Source organism: Mytilus californianus, unplaced genomic scaffold, assembly GCF_021869535.1.
Source record: "Mytilus californianus isolate M0D057914Y unplaced genomic scaffold, xbMytCali1.0.p SCAF_3, whole genome shotgun sequence".
Lineage (NCBI taxonomy): Eukaryota > Metazoa > Mollusca > Bivalvia > Mytilida > Mytilidae > Mytilus > Mytilus californianus.
The window spans coordinates 45077476-45094185 of NW_026262679.1; the positions used below are offsets into that span (position 1 = coordinate 45077476).

The 16710-nt window shown below is 33.3% G+C and overlaps 1 protein-coding gene across 2 annotated transcripts in view; it reads left to right on the top strand.

The window, feature by feature from the left end:
* The window catches only part of LOC127734664 (xaa-Pro aminopeptidase 1-like), a 29890-nt gene extending 27300 nt beyond the window's left edge, over nucleotides 1–2590 (top strand). For both annotated transcript variants that reach the window (XM_052244656.1, XM_052244655.1), the window contains exon 23: nucleotides 1112–2590. In XM_052244656.1, coding sequence (XP_052100616.1) covers nucleotides 1112–1231 — 120 coding nt within the window. In that variant the 3' untranslated portion in view covers nucleotides 1232–2590. The remainder of the gene's footprint in view (nucleotides 1–1111) is intronic.
* The last annotated feature ends 14120 nt before the right edge of the window (nucleotides 2591–16710 follow it).

Genomic DNA, 16710 nt, shown 5'->3' on the forward strand with positions numbered 1-16710 from the left:
AACCCGAAACTTCTTTGAAGTATATCACAAAGCTTGAAGCAAAAGTCGTTAATGATCGTTAATTAGTATTATGTTTGACACCCAAGCTGTCAAGTGAAGCCATTTAATTTCACATGGTCTGTGATTTACAGGTAAAAACAACCCTCATCAGTGACACAAAAACGTAATTATTGTTGACTTGTCATTCAAGGTGGAAATTATCCGAAAGCGGGAGATTCTATACTCCCGCGCGGGAGGGTACCGGCAAGTAGGAAATTTCCTGAATTTCGCCATTTGAGCGGGAGTCTCCCGCTCAAAACGGGAGGGTTGGCAGGTATGCCCTACCCACTAGATCATAGTCCAGTGACTGAATTAATAAGCAATGTTGCTGTCCATCAGATTGTTTTTGGCTGAATTTTATGCCGATAGGCAAGACATATCTCTGTGTTAACAGTTTATTTTCCTTTTACTGTACAAAAAAATTCATGTTGAAAATGATTTGTAGGAATATTTTTTTTATAAGCCAATTTCAGCGAGTAATTGCAACCTTGGACATTTTCATGGTCTAGTAGTCCGGCAAAGTGAAGTTTAACAAGTACATATCCTTCTAACATATGACATTTGACCTTGTCCTAATTTTGGGGCTTGAGTGGTCAGTAGTATTCTCTTTAACAATGCATGACATGGCAACATTATTTGGTAAGTGGATTTGGTGAAGCATGTAAATTTCTGTCATATTGTCTGGACCACATTTTCTTACTATATTGGTTAGGTTAAGTTTTAAGGACTGGCTCAGTTCCTAAGTAACTAAGTTATATCTGTATCTAAAAAAATATTATAGATATGTTACTGAGACTTGATTGTAGATGTTGCTCTCTCAACCTGTTGCAGTCCATTCAAAATTCTGACCCATTTGCAATTTGTTTTTATCAAACCCAATACTTCAACTGGTCAGAAATTTTAGCCAACTGTTGTAGAAAACCGCAGTCAGTCACCAAAGTGCTTGACCTTGACTCTAGTTTTACAGTTCATTGATTGTTGAAATAATTGAAATATTGCATTAGGGGAGATAATTTAGTAAGTCAAATATTATTTGAAATATAGAAATAGTAACTGAGTTGTTGTTTTACAGATAAACTGGATTAATGATTATCATACACAATGTAGAGATGAAGTGGGTGCTGAACTGAAACGACAAGGAAAACAAGAGGCCTTAAAGTGGATGATGAAAGAAACACAACCTATTGGTTGATACAAACTGCCTGATATACTGATATATTTGTGATTTGAAAGTTCATTTAAGAAAGTTGTCTGAAAGACATTATTTGCCGAAGTGGTCGTAGATGAACTTTATACAAGTTGATGCTTTTTTATTGATGTATATTGTATAAGATAGAAATTCATTATTGAAGTTTGAAATTAATGTCAGTTTAAAAGGTTAAATGCAGCACAGACTTGGTTTAGAATAGTAGAGTTGTTTAAAAGAAATAATTAAGATGCTTTAGCTAACAATATAAATATTGATACTGGACTGAAATAGGTTTCATGATGAAGAATCTGCACCTTTTAATGGCCTGTAATGTAGGTTTAGTCTTGTCTCTCTTTACATAGATACATGAATCTTCAACTTAGATTTGATAAAATAAGATTTGTGTCAGTGTTACAGAAATCCTTTTGATATCAGTAATATGTTTAGCATGTTTTGGTAAAGTCAGTGCTTCCATGTCTACAAGACATATTATTAAGTCTTTCTTTTCTGTAAAGAAATAATTGTTAAGCCTTTGTTTTGTTTTTTTTCTAAAATGCTGACATATTTTGTCTGAAGCATGGTGAAAGAAATATGATTTGACATCTACAATTGATCATGGCTATGAGATTTTGTATAAGAATATTTGTATTATCGTTATTTTAAATATGGTGGACAAAGGTAAAGGATATGTCCTGACCAATTACTGGATATGTTTTAACGAAAATGCTATTTGTTAGTCAACTAAATTTCTGCTTGAAAAATTTACCACACCAGTTGATTGTGTATCATTTGTATTTCACATGTTTACTTCAGGGTACAATTTGCTAATGTATCACAATAAGGCTTTAACAATTTTTTAAAAGAAAATGAGCGACTGCTTTGATAAGCAGTGTTCAGACAGAATAGCAAATTGCAGGTTTTAAGCATGAACATTTAAAACATGTGTTCTTCATTAAACAATCCCTTTTATACATCGTTCAGCATAATTTCATGATTTAAAGAGCGAGTTATTTATGAGCAATTTCATCATCCAGCTATGGTACACATACTTATTTTTAGTATTTTTATTGATGTAGTACCAGTTTTTGATAAGTATTGTTGTCAATCAAAATAGACAATTTTAAGCACAACGAAATTCATACTTTTTCAAATAATTATGCTAAACATTGATCAGCTTTAAATTGGGATTGCGAGTAATTGAAGAAAATTACATCCAATTTCCATGTAATTGTGATTTATCTTTTAATTTCTCTTTTATTACACTAGAAATATCATTAATCAGTAACCATTGATGTGAAATCATATCATATGTTGATGTTTTCATACAGAATAAATATGGAAATAAAGTATTGACACAAATGTTTTATACTTATTATTTAGGAGACCACTCTTAAATTATTTTAGAAGGATTTAAGTGATCTTACAGTATGGAAGTTTTTAAAATTGCCCATTTGGCTGGTTGAAAATCCCAACATTTGTCCCACTATCCCCATATTATGACAATTTGGTCTGTAGAAATTGACAATTTTGATGTAAAAATATTTTTTTGTTTTCACAATATATTGATTGATTTTTTCATGACAGTGCTTAAAATCCAGAGGCAAATATTTCATACTTGATCAGGATGAGAGCAAATACACATATAAATATAAATGTCCAAGCTACCTAAGTTATTTTATTAAAATAAGATGTGGTATGAATGCCAATGAGACAACTCTCCACTACAGACCAAATGACATAGAAGTTAACAACTATAGGTCACCATACGGCCTTCAACAATGAGAAAAACCCATATGGCATAGTCAGCTATGAAAGGCCCTTAACGAAAAACAAATATGGTAAACAGCAAAAAGTTTTGTTAAACATGTTTGCAGGTACCCAACCCTCCCCTATCCTGGGACCGTGGTGTAACAGCACAAAATATGCACAAACTATAAAAAAAATCAGTTGAAAAGGGCCGAACTCATCAGATTGATACAAAGCAGAAAAACAAGTAATAAAAACATAGACCGGCATGGTAGGGTATTTATAAATCCCCACAACAAAAAAGACACCAAGTATAGATCTGAGAGTACTCACTCTTCAGTTTTTTTATTTGAATGTTGATACAAAAAATTCAGAAAAACGACTAAAATTTGGAAATAATTGAAATATGTTCTACATCAATATGAATAAAAGGAGATGTAGGGGTGTGTCAGCAATCCCATGATAAAAACAAGAATAACGATAAAATAGGGTTTTTGTGTGAAAAACATGTTTGAAATCAGAAAGCTCAGTAGCTTTCTTGTATTTGGAACACAGTAAAAAAGGGAAACCCATTAGCCTTCCTATTTTCTAAAGGGATACATGGTAGATAAATCAGTATTTAGAATACAGAAGTAAATGATGGGTTGGATGGGGTTTAAAGACTAGAGAATAATGGGCCAAATCTACAGAAAAATGGACTCAAAAAAATAAAGAATAGATAATAATGGGGCAAAAAAATAAAGAATAGAGAATAATTGGGTACATGTACTAAGATAAAAAGAAAGAGGATCATGGGCAAAAAATATAAAGAATAGAGAAAAATTAACTAGAAAATTGAAGAATACAGAAATGAAGGACCCCATGCAGACACTAGCTATAGTAAATGAACTTCAATTATTGATTGTTTCTAATCACTTATATTTACTCTAACATTTATTATCCAGAAGTACCTCTCTGTGTTGATTGATTCTAGCTTTTATCCATTAAATGAAATCCTTTTGTTTATTTTGTACTTACATGTTAAGTCCTCTTACAGATTTTAGTTTCATATAAGTATGTCAGTTTATATGGGCTTTGTATCTCATAAAGAAAATAAAGACATGTATGATTTCAATATTAACTATTTCTTATCTCTTATTTGTCAAATACTTTTGCTACGAGGTCAAGAAATAGAACAGTAATATTTTTTTCTGAATTGTAAACAGAAATGTGACATGAAGTATTATGTAATGAAAGGTATTCTCTACTTACCTGTGTCGTGTGAGAACATTGTTAAAGACTTCTTGTATACTTTAAATTCAAATTCTAGGAAATCAGTATAACCAGAGACATATTGTCCAAAAAAGTGGCCTTATCATGCCTTCTTATTTTAAAACAACTGTTTTCCAGATGTATGTGTTAGCTGATAATACTCTTACGTCTGATATTAGTTTATTATACCGCCACTCCAAAATTTGGGGCTACCGGTGTATAGTAATCACCTTGTCCCTCCTTTCGTCCAACAAATATTTTCGTCATATTTTTCTCCCAATTTCATATCCCTTTCAGCATTTTTTTTAATAATGAATTGTCTATCTTTTAAAAATTGATTTACACCATGAGATATGTGGCCTAAGAAAATTTTAAATGACTAAGAAAGGCATACATTTTCATAACAGTTTAATAAATATCTGAAATAATAACACAAAGCAAAATAGTGTAAAAACAACATGGGGAATATGCTGATACATAAACAACTTCACAAGACAACATAGATATATGCTGCCATGCCTTTACAAATCCCTGATCAACAATGAGGATGTGCATTTATAAAAATACACTAACTTCTGGACTCTGCAGAATTACTGGAGACCTCGACATTCATATATTCATTTCTGCAAATTTTTAACCAACATTATTGCCCTGCAAATTTAAAAGCATTTTAAAATGCAGCTGAAGAACGTCATGGTAATTTGTTAAAAATTGCCATTCAAAACATTTGTGAAAATTATCAAGTTATCAATCAATATTTCCTTAATTTTGATCTTTTTGTAAAGCAAACATAATCATATTAATTACATTGCTACATTAATATATATATAAAACATGTATACAGAAAAATAATTTAATATATTGCACATACATAGTTTCTTAGCCATTTTTTCTTGTCTTGCAGCATAAACCATATATGTGTTAAAAATAATCTTGCCCTGGACAATTCAAATTAACTTCCCCCCTGTGCTATTCGTTAAATTATTAAACAACTGAAATCAATAAAAAAAAACCCGGCTTAATTCGATGGTTAAGATTTACAGGTGTCCAAAATGATTTATTTTGGAGGGGGGGTGGTGCCTGCCATTTCTTTAATAATAATACTGATTAACACATGTATGATTTATGCTGTAACTTTATTACTACGACACTATAAATGTCTGGCAAAAATACTCGCAAAAATATTAGCTTTTAAATAGTAATGCGATCGACCAATGAGACAGATAGTAGAATTTAAACATGGAACTGAATTAAAATTCGCTTGTATGCTTGATATTTCATGGACTGGTAATTATATTCGTTTCCTTAAATATATATATATATATACATTATATGAATAGAAAGTATACAAGTCAGATTTGGAAGCTTTTTAAGGCTTGTTTTCTGTGGTGGGCAGCTCTTCTTTTTTATCTGGAATGACTCTGAACTATTTCTTGAAAGAAATGTACACATATTCAGAACGACTTTAGCCACGTGTGGAAATCACAGTAGATTTGATTCATTGCTCACATTTCTGGGTTGTCACTGATGTATATCAATACTATCATTAGTTTCATTATAATAGTATTAAACATTTCAATCTCAGAGACAGAAATAACTTCACAACACAACAACAAATTTGGAAATTAACACTACACGTATCAAGAACAATCCAGTCTTTCCTGAGTAAATATATAGGACAGTGTGACTTTTGAATGACCTTGATTAGTCCTTGACAGAACCACTATTTGCAGGAAGTCCTTGTTGCTGTCTCCAGCATGCCAATCTGTGTTGATACCATGTCTGTAAAACAAATGCAATCATTCATTATGCTGATTTTCTCGTCAGATGGTAATTACGTTCATAAGTAATGGTGTAATTTTGTGCATCTGCGCTGTACAGAATTGTTATTATCTATTTTACATCAGTTATACAAACACAAAGTTAATATAGATTTTAGTGTTTTTTTATAACATTGCATTTTGCCGTTTTATTCCAGGTTCGTCCCGAGGGTATCACCAGCAGAGTCATTTTTTGAAACAACACTTCATGAAATACCCGGTATCAATTAGTTGAATTGGTGTTTTTTTGTTACATTTTGTTTTTATTCTTTGTCAAAAACAACCATATGTTTATATGACAATAAAGTATTATTATTGATAAGTTCGGTTCTGCAAATTTACTGTTTATAAAAATGTTGACTTATTCGAAAAACTTGATTTTCTGCGGACCCAGGAATAGATAGCCGTTTTTGTCACAACTTATTAGAATTTTTGGTTTTCAACAGTCGTTTTCTTATTTCGTATTTTCTTTGGCCTTCTATTTTTTTTTAGTCGAGCGCCACTGAGTTTGACGGAGAGGAAACGCGCGACATATTTTTTACGCGTCGGCTCCGAATCGGTGATTTCTTATCTGGTGAGCTTGCACGTTAAAAGAACAAAGGATGGTATATTTATATCTCATTAACATTTTATCATCCTTGAATTTTTGTAATATTTGTCGCTGGTCATCTCTAAATCAACCATTCATTTTGAACAAATTGAGCTCTCTAAAAAGTTCGCCGTCTTTTGAACATCTCCCTATAAATTTGAAAGAAATCACTAAGAATATTGTTCTGTTCTTTCTAATGAAGTTTTGCAATTGCGTTTTCGTATTAATCGTGTACATTCTGTGTGAAGCAGAACACACGATTCATATGTACTAACTAGACTTCATAAGGGGTTCAAAGAAGTTATGTTATATACCTCATGTGCTACTTATATATTGTAAAGCAGGATATAATCTGATGTTTCTATATACGTTATGGTGATCTTCTTGTGATTGTATGGTTTTAAACCGTGATATGCCACTAAAGAAATTCATCATTTATAGTGAAAGAGAGGCTAAAGATACTAAAGGAATACTCAAACCCACAAATCGAAAATAAACAGACAACGCCATGGTTAAAAAAGAAACAGACAAACAACAGTACATAAAACACAACAGAGGAAACTAACGACTAAGCAACACGAACCCCACCAAAAACTGGGGGTGATCTCAGGTGCTCCGGAAGGGTAAGCAGATCCTGTTCCACATGTGGCACCCGTCGTGTTGCTCATGTTAGTACAAACCCGGTGATAAATCTAATTCGGTGGGTCACATTCGGGGAAAAGGGGACGGGATTGTAGTTACGACAATTGGAACATATCCGTTGTCATCTGTGAAACAGATATATTCCATAACGGTCAACCAACTCGTGATGGCGTCCGAAAAAAATTTACGAAAGGATGATTTCAACTTAAACTCTTTGTTTAATAGCTCCCATGTGAGCAGCAACCCTTTATCAAGGAAATCATGATAGGAAATACAAGCCCTGGGATATCGTATCAACTGGGAGATGTATATTTCGTATGCAGGAGCTGCTGGAATATTGCTAAATATACATAAAAATGGAAAGTTCACAATTGGGAAGCTGAAATCTCTTTTGTCGTAAAGTTTTGTTTTCAACCGACCCTCATTGTCAATTTCTTTCTGGATGTAAGTCAAGATATGAGGCAGATTTAACTGTTTCTGTTGTATCATTTATCTCAAATTCGATGGGATAGATGCGTTCAACATAGACACCAAATTTTGAATTATTTAGTGAGAGAACATCATCTATATAGCGAAAAGTGTGGTTAAGGGTACTGCTGTCTTCTTTTCTTTCTACCTAAGAAGTTCCTGTATGAAATCAGCCTCATATGAATAAAGGAACAACTCGGTAAGATGATGATGATGAATGGCTGATTAACGTCCAGCGGCAAATTATCTATATGCATATTCAGGACGAGTACATGTTAATGTAAAATGAATATATTTACAATGCTTTGTACTAGACCGACACACTGAGCAGGATTTTTAACGTGCTAGTTCACAAAGTAACAGTCCGCCGGTAGACATGTCACCTTACCCGGACACATTATTTTGACTCCGAGACGACCAGTCTTTGCTCTTACTCCTTAATATTGCGTGCTTAGCGGAGAAGCAGCAAATACAAATTTTAAGGTCTTTGGTTTGACCCGAACAGGGTTCGAACCTACGACATCTCGCACTTGTGGCGCACACGCTAACCATGAGACCACGGAGGCGGCCAAGTCGGCAAGAAAAGGAGCACAGTTGGTTCCCATGGGAATGCCAATTGTTTGTTGAAAAACATATCTTCCAAACGTAACAAATATGTTGTCAATCAAGAAATCAAGCATCTTGATAATGTCAGTTTCAGAGAATTTTTTGTCAGATTTTTTACAAAGTACGATTTATCCCTCTGACAAGATACTTGTATTCACGTTGGTCATTCTTTTTTTATGAAACAAAGCAGGACTAACTCTTTCAATTTGTCTTTTAGTTTGGAATGAGGAATACTTATGTAACGTGTAGAAAAGTCAAATGTTTGAATACTATTGCAAGATGAAAGAGTCTTAGATTGTATGAACTCTAAAAGATCTTTGGAATTTGTTAGTATCCACATCTGATTCACGCCAGAGCTACCCCATGAGTTTTTGAACAAACTTGTTTTTTCTGATAAAAAATAAAAAGTAAACAGGATTAACACCACTTCCAAAGTAGTCATTAGTTATTTTGATTTGTTTTATGTAAAATCTGAAATCAGTTTTGAAACTGACTAAAATCATAGCAAAAACGATGATTAAATGTTCTGTCGACTTTAGCCATAGAAAAATCCATAAAAAGTATACTTTAAATCTTAGTTGTAATTTTACAGACGAAATAGAACTATTTCATAAACTTTCAGAATGATATTACACAGACTAATTTCTATTCTGACATGAACGTGAAATTTGGAGTCTTTTAGTCTGACATAACTGCATGGTGATAGAGGTCTATGATATTCAAGGATTATGAACAATTGTGAACTCAACGAAAGACATAATACATTATATTACTGACATGGCCTTCAGAAATTCATCAAGAGATATACATTAGGCGGATACTAACTATTAAATCCTCGCATAGATATTTATTTAATGGGATCTTAATTTATGGGCTGATCCCATCAGAGGTCAAACGACCTCCGGAAAGGAGTATTTAAATTCAATAGGAAATAACATGCTCTTGTTGACATGAAAACACGCATGGCCAATTTTAAGATAAATGTACTCATTTATTTTAGTTAATAGGGGCGAGTTTAATGTAAATGTATCTAATACGTGACAGTTAATGTCTTTAAACTGTGACAATCATTTTATTTCAACATTACCATGTTAACGTATTTTTTGTGGTTAAAATTTACCCATACGCAAATAGGTACTTGGGGGCAGGACAATTTTTTTCGCCATCCCCGTTTTTCCATAATCCTTTTCTTTATGTTGTTGTGTTTTTTACTTTCAATTATGTTCGTGTTTTTCTGTGTTATACCAAGGAAGTTATATAATACTTTAATCCATACATATACTAGAAACAACATTTGTTTGCGATTAACTATCACTTGCTCTGAGTTTACTATCCACAGCGCCGGGTCCATATGTTTATCAGTGACCGCTGTGGATAGTAAACTAGCAAGCGATATAGTAAATCGTAAACAAATGTTGTTTCTATTACATTTATGTAAGTTAAACACAGAAAAACACGAAAATAATTGAAATTAACAGAAAACAAAAAATAACGGATTTCGGAAAAAGGGGGAGGGTGAAAAATAAAATGTCCTGTCTCCAAGTACCTATGATCATGACGATACGTAAGATAATAATGAACGCAGCCATTATTTCGTAGCTAACGCTCCAATCTCTCTTTTTGAGGAGCGATTTCTCGTCTTCTGGTATGGATTTGTATTACTACGAAAACCATAGTGAATCTCGTTGTCTTGGTTTTTGTTGTTGATCAACTATTTTTGCTAGAAGGACGTTTTTGGTTGTTGAAAATCTATTGCCGAATATATGGTGGTAAACAGCCACGATAACCAGTGCACAGACTGATTATTTAAAAAAGAGGAGGGTAAGTCGGGTAGAGACAGACATTTTACTTTCAAAAAGACCTCCTACAAACCCTTTAACAAAAGTTATTGCGGGTTAATACTTTCCCTTCTTATTGTGTACCTGCTATGAACTAATGGTTTCAAGACGATTTTTTTTGTATATTTCGATTAATTAAAGATCACATTTCTTTTTCAGACTTGGTTGAGGCGTCATAAATCTAACTGTATACTTAATATACTCATTAACTTGTAAACATTTTCAAGTAGATTGTTAGTATTCATTTTTTTTTTTTCTGTTTGGGAAAATATATCATATTTCTGATATAACTTCATCACGGTATAATCAAAGGAAACACAACTTTTGAAATTCATTACGTACAACTGTAAATCATGCCTACAACCCTTTATCTATACATGTATATTTGTACCGTCAAAGATTGTATCAGTGACCTCAAATGTGCATTTAACGAGAATAAAAAACGATAATGACATCGAATACAGCATGATAAGGAACATTAAACTCATACTTTTTTTGTACATTTTAGGTATAAATCAAAAGAATTAGGTATCACACTCCGGTGAAGTTGTTCGCCCTTTATTCAATTGAAACTGTTTAACATATACAACTCTGTTAATAGAAAAATTTCATTCAGTATTACATCTGAGAAATTTGAAACTGTGTAAATAAAATGAAATTTAATAGCCTATTTCGTATAATTTAAGATTTCAGTCCTCATTTTTATATTAAATCATGTTGCTTATTATATATTATGATTCTCACTTCACAAGAAATTAAATTATAAAATTGTTCACTTTAATCCATGTTTTGCAGTTCACGCTGACTGAATTTGGTCTTGAAAAAAAAAGGTGAAAGAATACAGGACTTTAAATAAAGCATGTTTCATATTCTCTCCCCTCTCCCCGTAACGGGGATTCAGAATAAAAAATCGATTCAAATAATTTTGCATATCTACACAAACTAGGATGACCGTTCTCCTAACCTCGCTTCAACTGTTATCAAGCAATACAACTTCGACCTTTCATCAAGGTTCATATTTGCACCAAATACCCCAAATTATATGTAGTGAATTCAGTTGCGTAAAAAAATCACTTCCACTTAAAACATGCATTTCTTAATAGATCTGTAATTATACGAGACAGTGGCTAGGAGAGAGGACTGATCGTGTCCTATAGTTGGTTAATGGTTAAAGAGAGAGAGAGAGAGAGAGAGAGAGAGAGAGAAGATACCAAGGGAAAAATAAATCACAAGTCCAATGAAAGTAGACAACAGCTGTGGCCAAAAGGAAAAACGACGAAAAGACAAACAACAATTACAAAACCCTATACAGAAAACAAAAGATTGGACAACACAAACCCCACTAAAGCTGATGTGAACTCAGGTACACCGGAAGGATAAGCAGTTCCTGCTCCAGGAGTGACACCCGCCGTGTTACTTGTGTTTAAATGCGTTAATTGTATCTGGTGATTATGTATCTAATGATTGCAGTTTGGTGTATGTCTCTCTTAAAACCCTTACATACCACAACACTCATAAACCGTCGACATAGGAAAATTTTAAACCTAATCAAATATGATGCTTTTCCACAAATAAGAATAGAGGGGTATCTTGTATAAACTTCTCTTATCGTAATTTCGTATGGATAAGAGCAAGAACACATTAAAAATATAAAAAAATATTTACTGAATAAAATTAAAACACAAAATAATATATATATTTAAAAAAAAAAGAGGGGTCCCCTTCCCCATCCTCCTGTCTACCGATGTGAAAATTTGAATGAAAACCCGGTTGTCAGGACAAAAGATTGACAAGACTAACCGTTAGAAACAACACAGTAAAATATGGTCAGATGACACTAACCGTTAGAAACAACACAGTCGATATAAATAAAGGTTAGATAAACCAAGTATTGGTCGCTTTGCCTCTTGGATCTATATCCTTATGCCAATAGTGGCGGATCCAGAACGTTTCATAAGGGGGACCCACTGACTGACCTAAGGGGGGCCCGCTCCAGTCATGCTTCAGTGATTCCCTATATAATCAACCAAATTTTTCCCACAAAAGGGGGGGCCCGGGCCCCCCAGGCCCCCCCCCCCCTGGATCCGCTTATGGCCAATCACTAGCTATTGGAGGGGGGGGGCATGATAAAAAAAATAGTGAGAGTGTTTGCTGATAAAAAAAAAAGAAAATTTATTCGTACTTTCAGATTAATTCAGAAAAGTTCAAACAAAATCAACATTCTTATGAATATTTGATCTTTTTGATTAATTTCTGTATCATCTAAAATGTCCATTTATATTACTTTACTTATCAAGAAATCAGAATAAATAAATAATTATGTTTTTTTTCTCGTTTAAACGGGTCATTCAAATTTTGCATACATCCGATTTCTCGTCAATTGGGGGGTTGTAATGTAATGTAATGTAAAGCTCTATTAAGGACGTATCGATTGGACCTTCCCTGCAATACGATCAAACGGAGGCATCATATTCAACAGGTTCAAGAATACAATTTATTGCAACGAATTATTTTTTTGTATACTAAATATATACATTAATAATATTGGATAGAACTATCGCATAGAAAAAAAAAAAACAACACATATGTTGATTCTAATGTTTAAGTTCGTAAAGATGATGAGAAAGTGTCCCAGAAAATTATCATCGTAATGGAAATAGTGGGTGATTATCGTAGAATGTGTGTTATTGATTGTAGAAACGTATTGGTCCTCCGCCAACACATAAGCCAAGTGAATGATAATTAAAGTCTGCATTAACACAGCCGGTGTCCTTGTCTGCGATATATGTTTGACTATCTTCATTATAAATAATAAATTAATTAATTCGTTTAATACCGCCTGTCCGTCGACATAATAAATGATAACTGGTCACGAAATCTCTGATATGCCAAATTGTTTTATCTAAAACAAAGTAACAATTTTCCAGTGCTTGTGTGTTTTGTTCAATCTATATGTGACTTCGTCATGTTAGTTGAACATATGTTTGCTATTATGTGATATTAGAATACAAACAATTGACTATAACAGAAATTTTCCAGAGCTTGTTGCTTAATAATTCAGATACATTAATGTATTTTCCATTTTACTATTTAATTCCCATGTTTCCAGTCACTAACTCTGTATCGTAAAAGCGTGTGAACTTATACTTTCAAGAAGAAATGCCATTAAAGTTGATTGAAGTTTGGATAGGCACAGAACAAAGTAAATACAAGTCCATAAAATTTATATGGATTTAATAAAAATGTGTATCAGTGAGAAAAACTCATCATACTAATAGACCTTAAAATTTCGTAAACCGTAACAAGCATTAACATTGAAAGTTAATAAATTATGAAATTAAAATCAATTCGGGCCACCTGGGGATTAACTAAAGCAAACAGAAGATCGATAATTTCAATTTGCTTAAGTTAAGTTGAATATATTATTAACTATAATTGCTTATTCCATTTAAAGAAAAGGGGGAGGGTCAGTTGTAATTGAAATAAATAAATGCACTCCTTACCCTAACATTATCTTCAGAAAGACCAGCCTCTGCTGATATTATCGTAAGATCCAAATCATTAGGATTTCTATTCCTCTGAAAGTTCTCTTCTAAGACATGTTCCTGTTCCGCACGTATTCTCGGGAGTAAGTTTGTGGGAGTTAGATGAGCCACGATGTTGTGTGACATAACTAAGCTATAGAATAATATATCCAACAATAAGTTAAATCATTTTCACAGTGTCAGCTATAGTAGCTAGATACTCCTAGGACAAATATCACATGTAACTCTTGTAAAACCAACACTTAAATAAAGTAAAGAAAGTAAATATTATCTTAAAATGTATTGAGATTCGTATAATCGGATTGTTGAGTCAACACAATAAAGTTTTTACGAGTGATATCTCGGGCACGTTCCGTTCCTCTGTCAAGATCTCTATGATAGAGCTATCCACAAGTCGTTTGTTGGTCTATTACAACACATTCAATTAACCGTAACAAACACTTGAGATAGATGATCACAGTTCCTGACCAATGTTTGGACGTTTTAACGAGTTCAATCAATATTATTTGTTATTTCCGGGTATTTTGGTACAACTGTATTAAAAGTTTTAGGGGCTATAAACATGTGAACATATCAATCAATATGTCGATTTTATGTAAATAAAATGAAATGTTTCCGTAGTTCACTAGGGTATTCACTAGTATTATATGATCTCGTCATTCACATGTTCACGATAAAAGATGAAATTAAATAAAATAAATCACATTTTATTTGACTGAATTAAAAGTACAAAACCGTATGGTACACGGACTTATAAAGAATTATTCATTCTATAGTCTAAAAGATTGACAAAGAGGACACATTTTCAATTAAACTCAATTTGAATTTGAATCCAATATTTCCTGTATTAAAGACCATCTTAACCTTCTGTGACACCAAATTTATATATTTGATAGAATGTTATTTTGCTATAGCATTCACGGTGTTTGCTTCTGCAATAAAATATTCATTCATTCATATATATTTATGTGTGTGTGCTTAAGTCATTACCAAGCTTCTTTACTGTGAGAGTCTTTCCTCCCTTTAATATTTGATATAATTGTCATAAACAGCGAACAAAACCCAAATTTTTCCATTCTTTTAATTCTTTTTATCTTTATCCGTGAAAGAGAACTAAAAACTGACGAATTGACTATTTTACAAATGCTTGAATTATAAGTCTATTTTGAAAATATTCAGAAGATACTAAAGGGTCAATCATAATTACAAGTCGACAGACAACACATTGTCAATCAAGAGGCCCACTTGGTAACACTATGTATTTTTACCTTTACTGCAATCAGTTTTGTTTGCTAATTGTAAATCTTATTTAGTGCTATTTTTGTAGGTCTTAATCTGTTGACCATTGTCTCTGTTAACAGTTGATACCTATCCATTAATGTTTTCAAGATAATTGTCATAAATATAAAAATTAACAAGAGTGCACACGCTGAAATGTCTCGCCTTCTTTACTTATCATTGATATTATGTTGATAGTCCTAAATATAAAGCTTTATTACAACTGCCACATAAACTTAACATTAACCAAGTAAACTAAACATTGACCAATGAACCATGAAAATGAGGTCAAGGTCAGATAAACCATGCTAGGCAGGCATGTACAGCTAACAAATCTTCCATACAACAAATATAGTTGACCTATTGCTTATAGTTTAAGAAAAACAGACCAAAACACAAAAACTTAACACTGAGCAATGAACCTTGAAAATGAGGTCAAGGTCAAATAAAACCTGCGTGACTGACATATAGATCATAAAATATTTCCATGCACCAAATATAGTTGAACTATTGCATATATAGTATTAGAAAAAAAGACCAAAACTCAAAAACTTAACTTTGACCACTGAACCATGAAAATGAGGTCAAGGTCAGATGACACCTGCCAGCTAGACATGTACACTTTACAATCATTCCATACACCAAATATAGTAGACCTATTGCATACAGTATAAGAAAAACAGACCAAAACACAAAAACTTAACTATAACCACTGAACCATGAAAATGAGGTCAAGGTCAGATGACACCTGCCAGTTGGACATGTACACCTTACAATCATTCCATACACCAAATATGGTAGACCTATTGCATACAGTATAAGAAAAACAGACCAAAACACAAAAACTTAACTATAACCACTGAACCATGAAAATGAGGTCAAGGTCAGATGACACCTGCCAGTTGGACATGTACACCTTACAGTCCTTCCATACACTGAATATACTAGACCTATTGCTTATAGTATCTGAGATATGGACTTGACCACGAAAACTTAACCTTGTTCACTGATCCATGAAATGAGGTCGAGGTCAAGTGAAAACTGTCTGACGGGCATGAGGACCTTGCAAGGTACGCACATACCAAATATAGTTATCATATTACTTATAATAAGAGAGAATTTAACATTACAATAAATCTTAACTTTTTTTTCAAGTAGTCACTGAACCATGAAAATGAGGTCAAGGACATTGGACATGTGACTGACGGAAACTTCGTAACATGAGGCATCCATATACAAAGTATGAAGCATCCAGATCTTCTACCTTCTAAAATATAAAGCTTTTAAGAAGTTAGCTAACGCCGCCGCCGCCGCCGCCGGATCACTATCCCTATGTCGAGCTTTCTGCGACAAAAGTCGCAGGCTCGACAATAAAAAATCATCATTAAAGGGCAATAAATCCTGTTAGTTTTCTGAAGTGGGTCTCATTGGGGTGTAAGCGTGATCTGGGATTGGCCGATTTTTTGTAAGCGTGACAAGCGTGACACGTGAAAGTCAAATTATTTTTGCGTGAAAACGGGAAACGAAGTCGGGCGGGACACGTGAAATTACAAACGCTATTATTAAAATGATAAGCGGGAAACGGGATTCTGACAAAACAATAAGCGGGGTCCGGTTTCACCCCCCTCTCCCCCACCCCAATGAGACCCCCTCTGAAGAATGGAGCCATATTGAATTACTTGTAGATCTTAATTCCCTC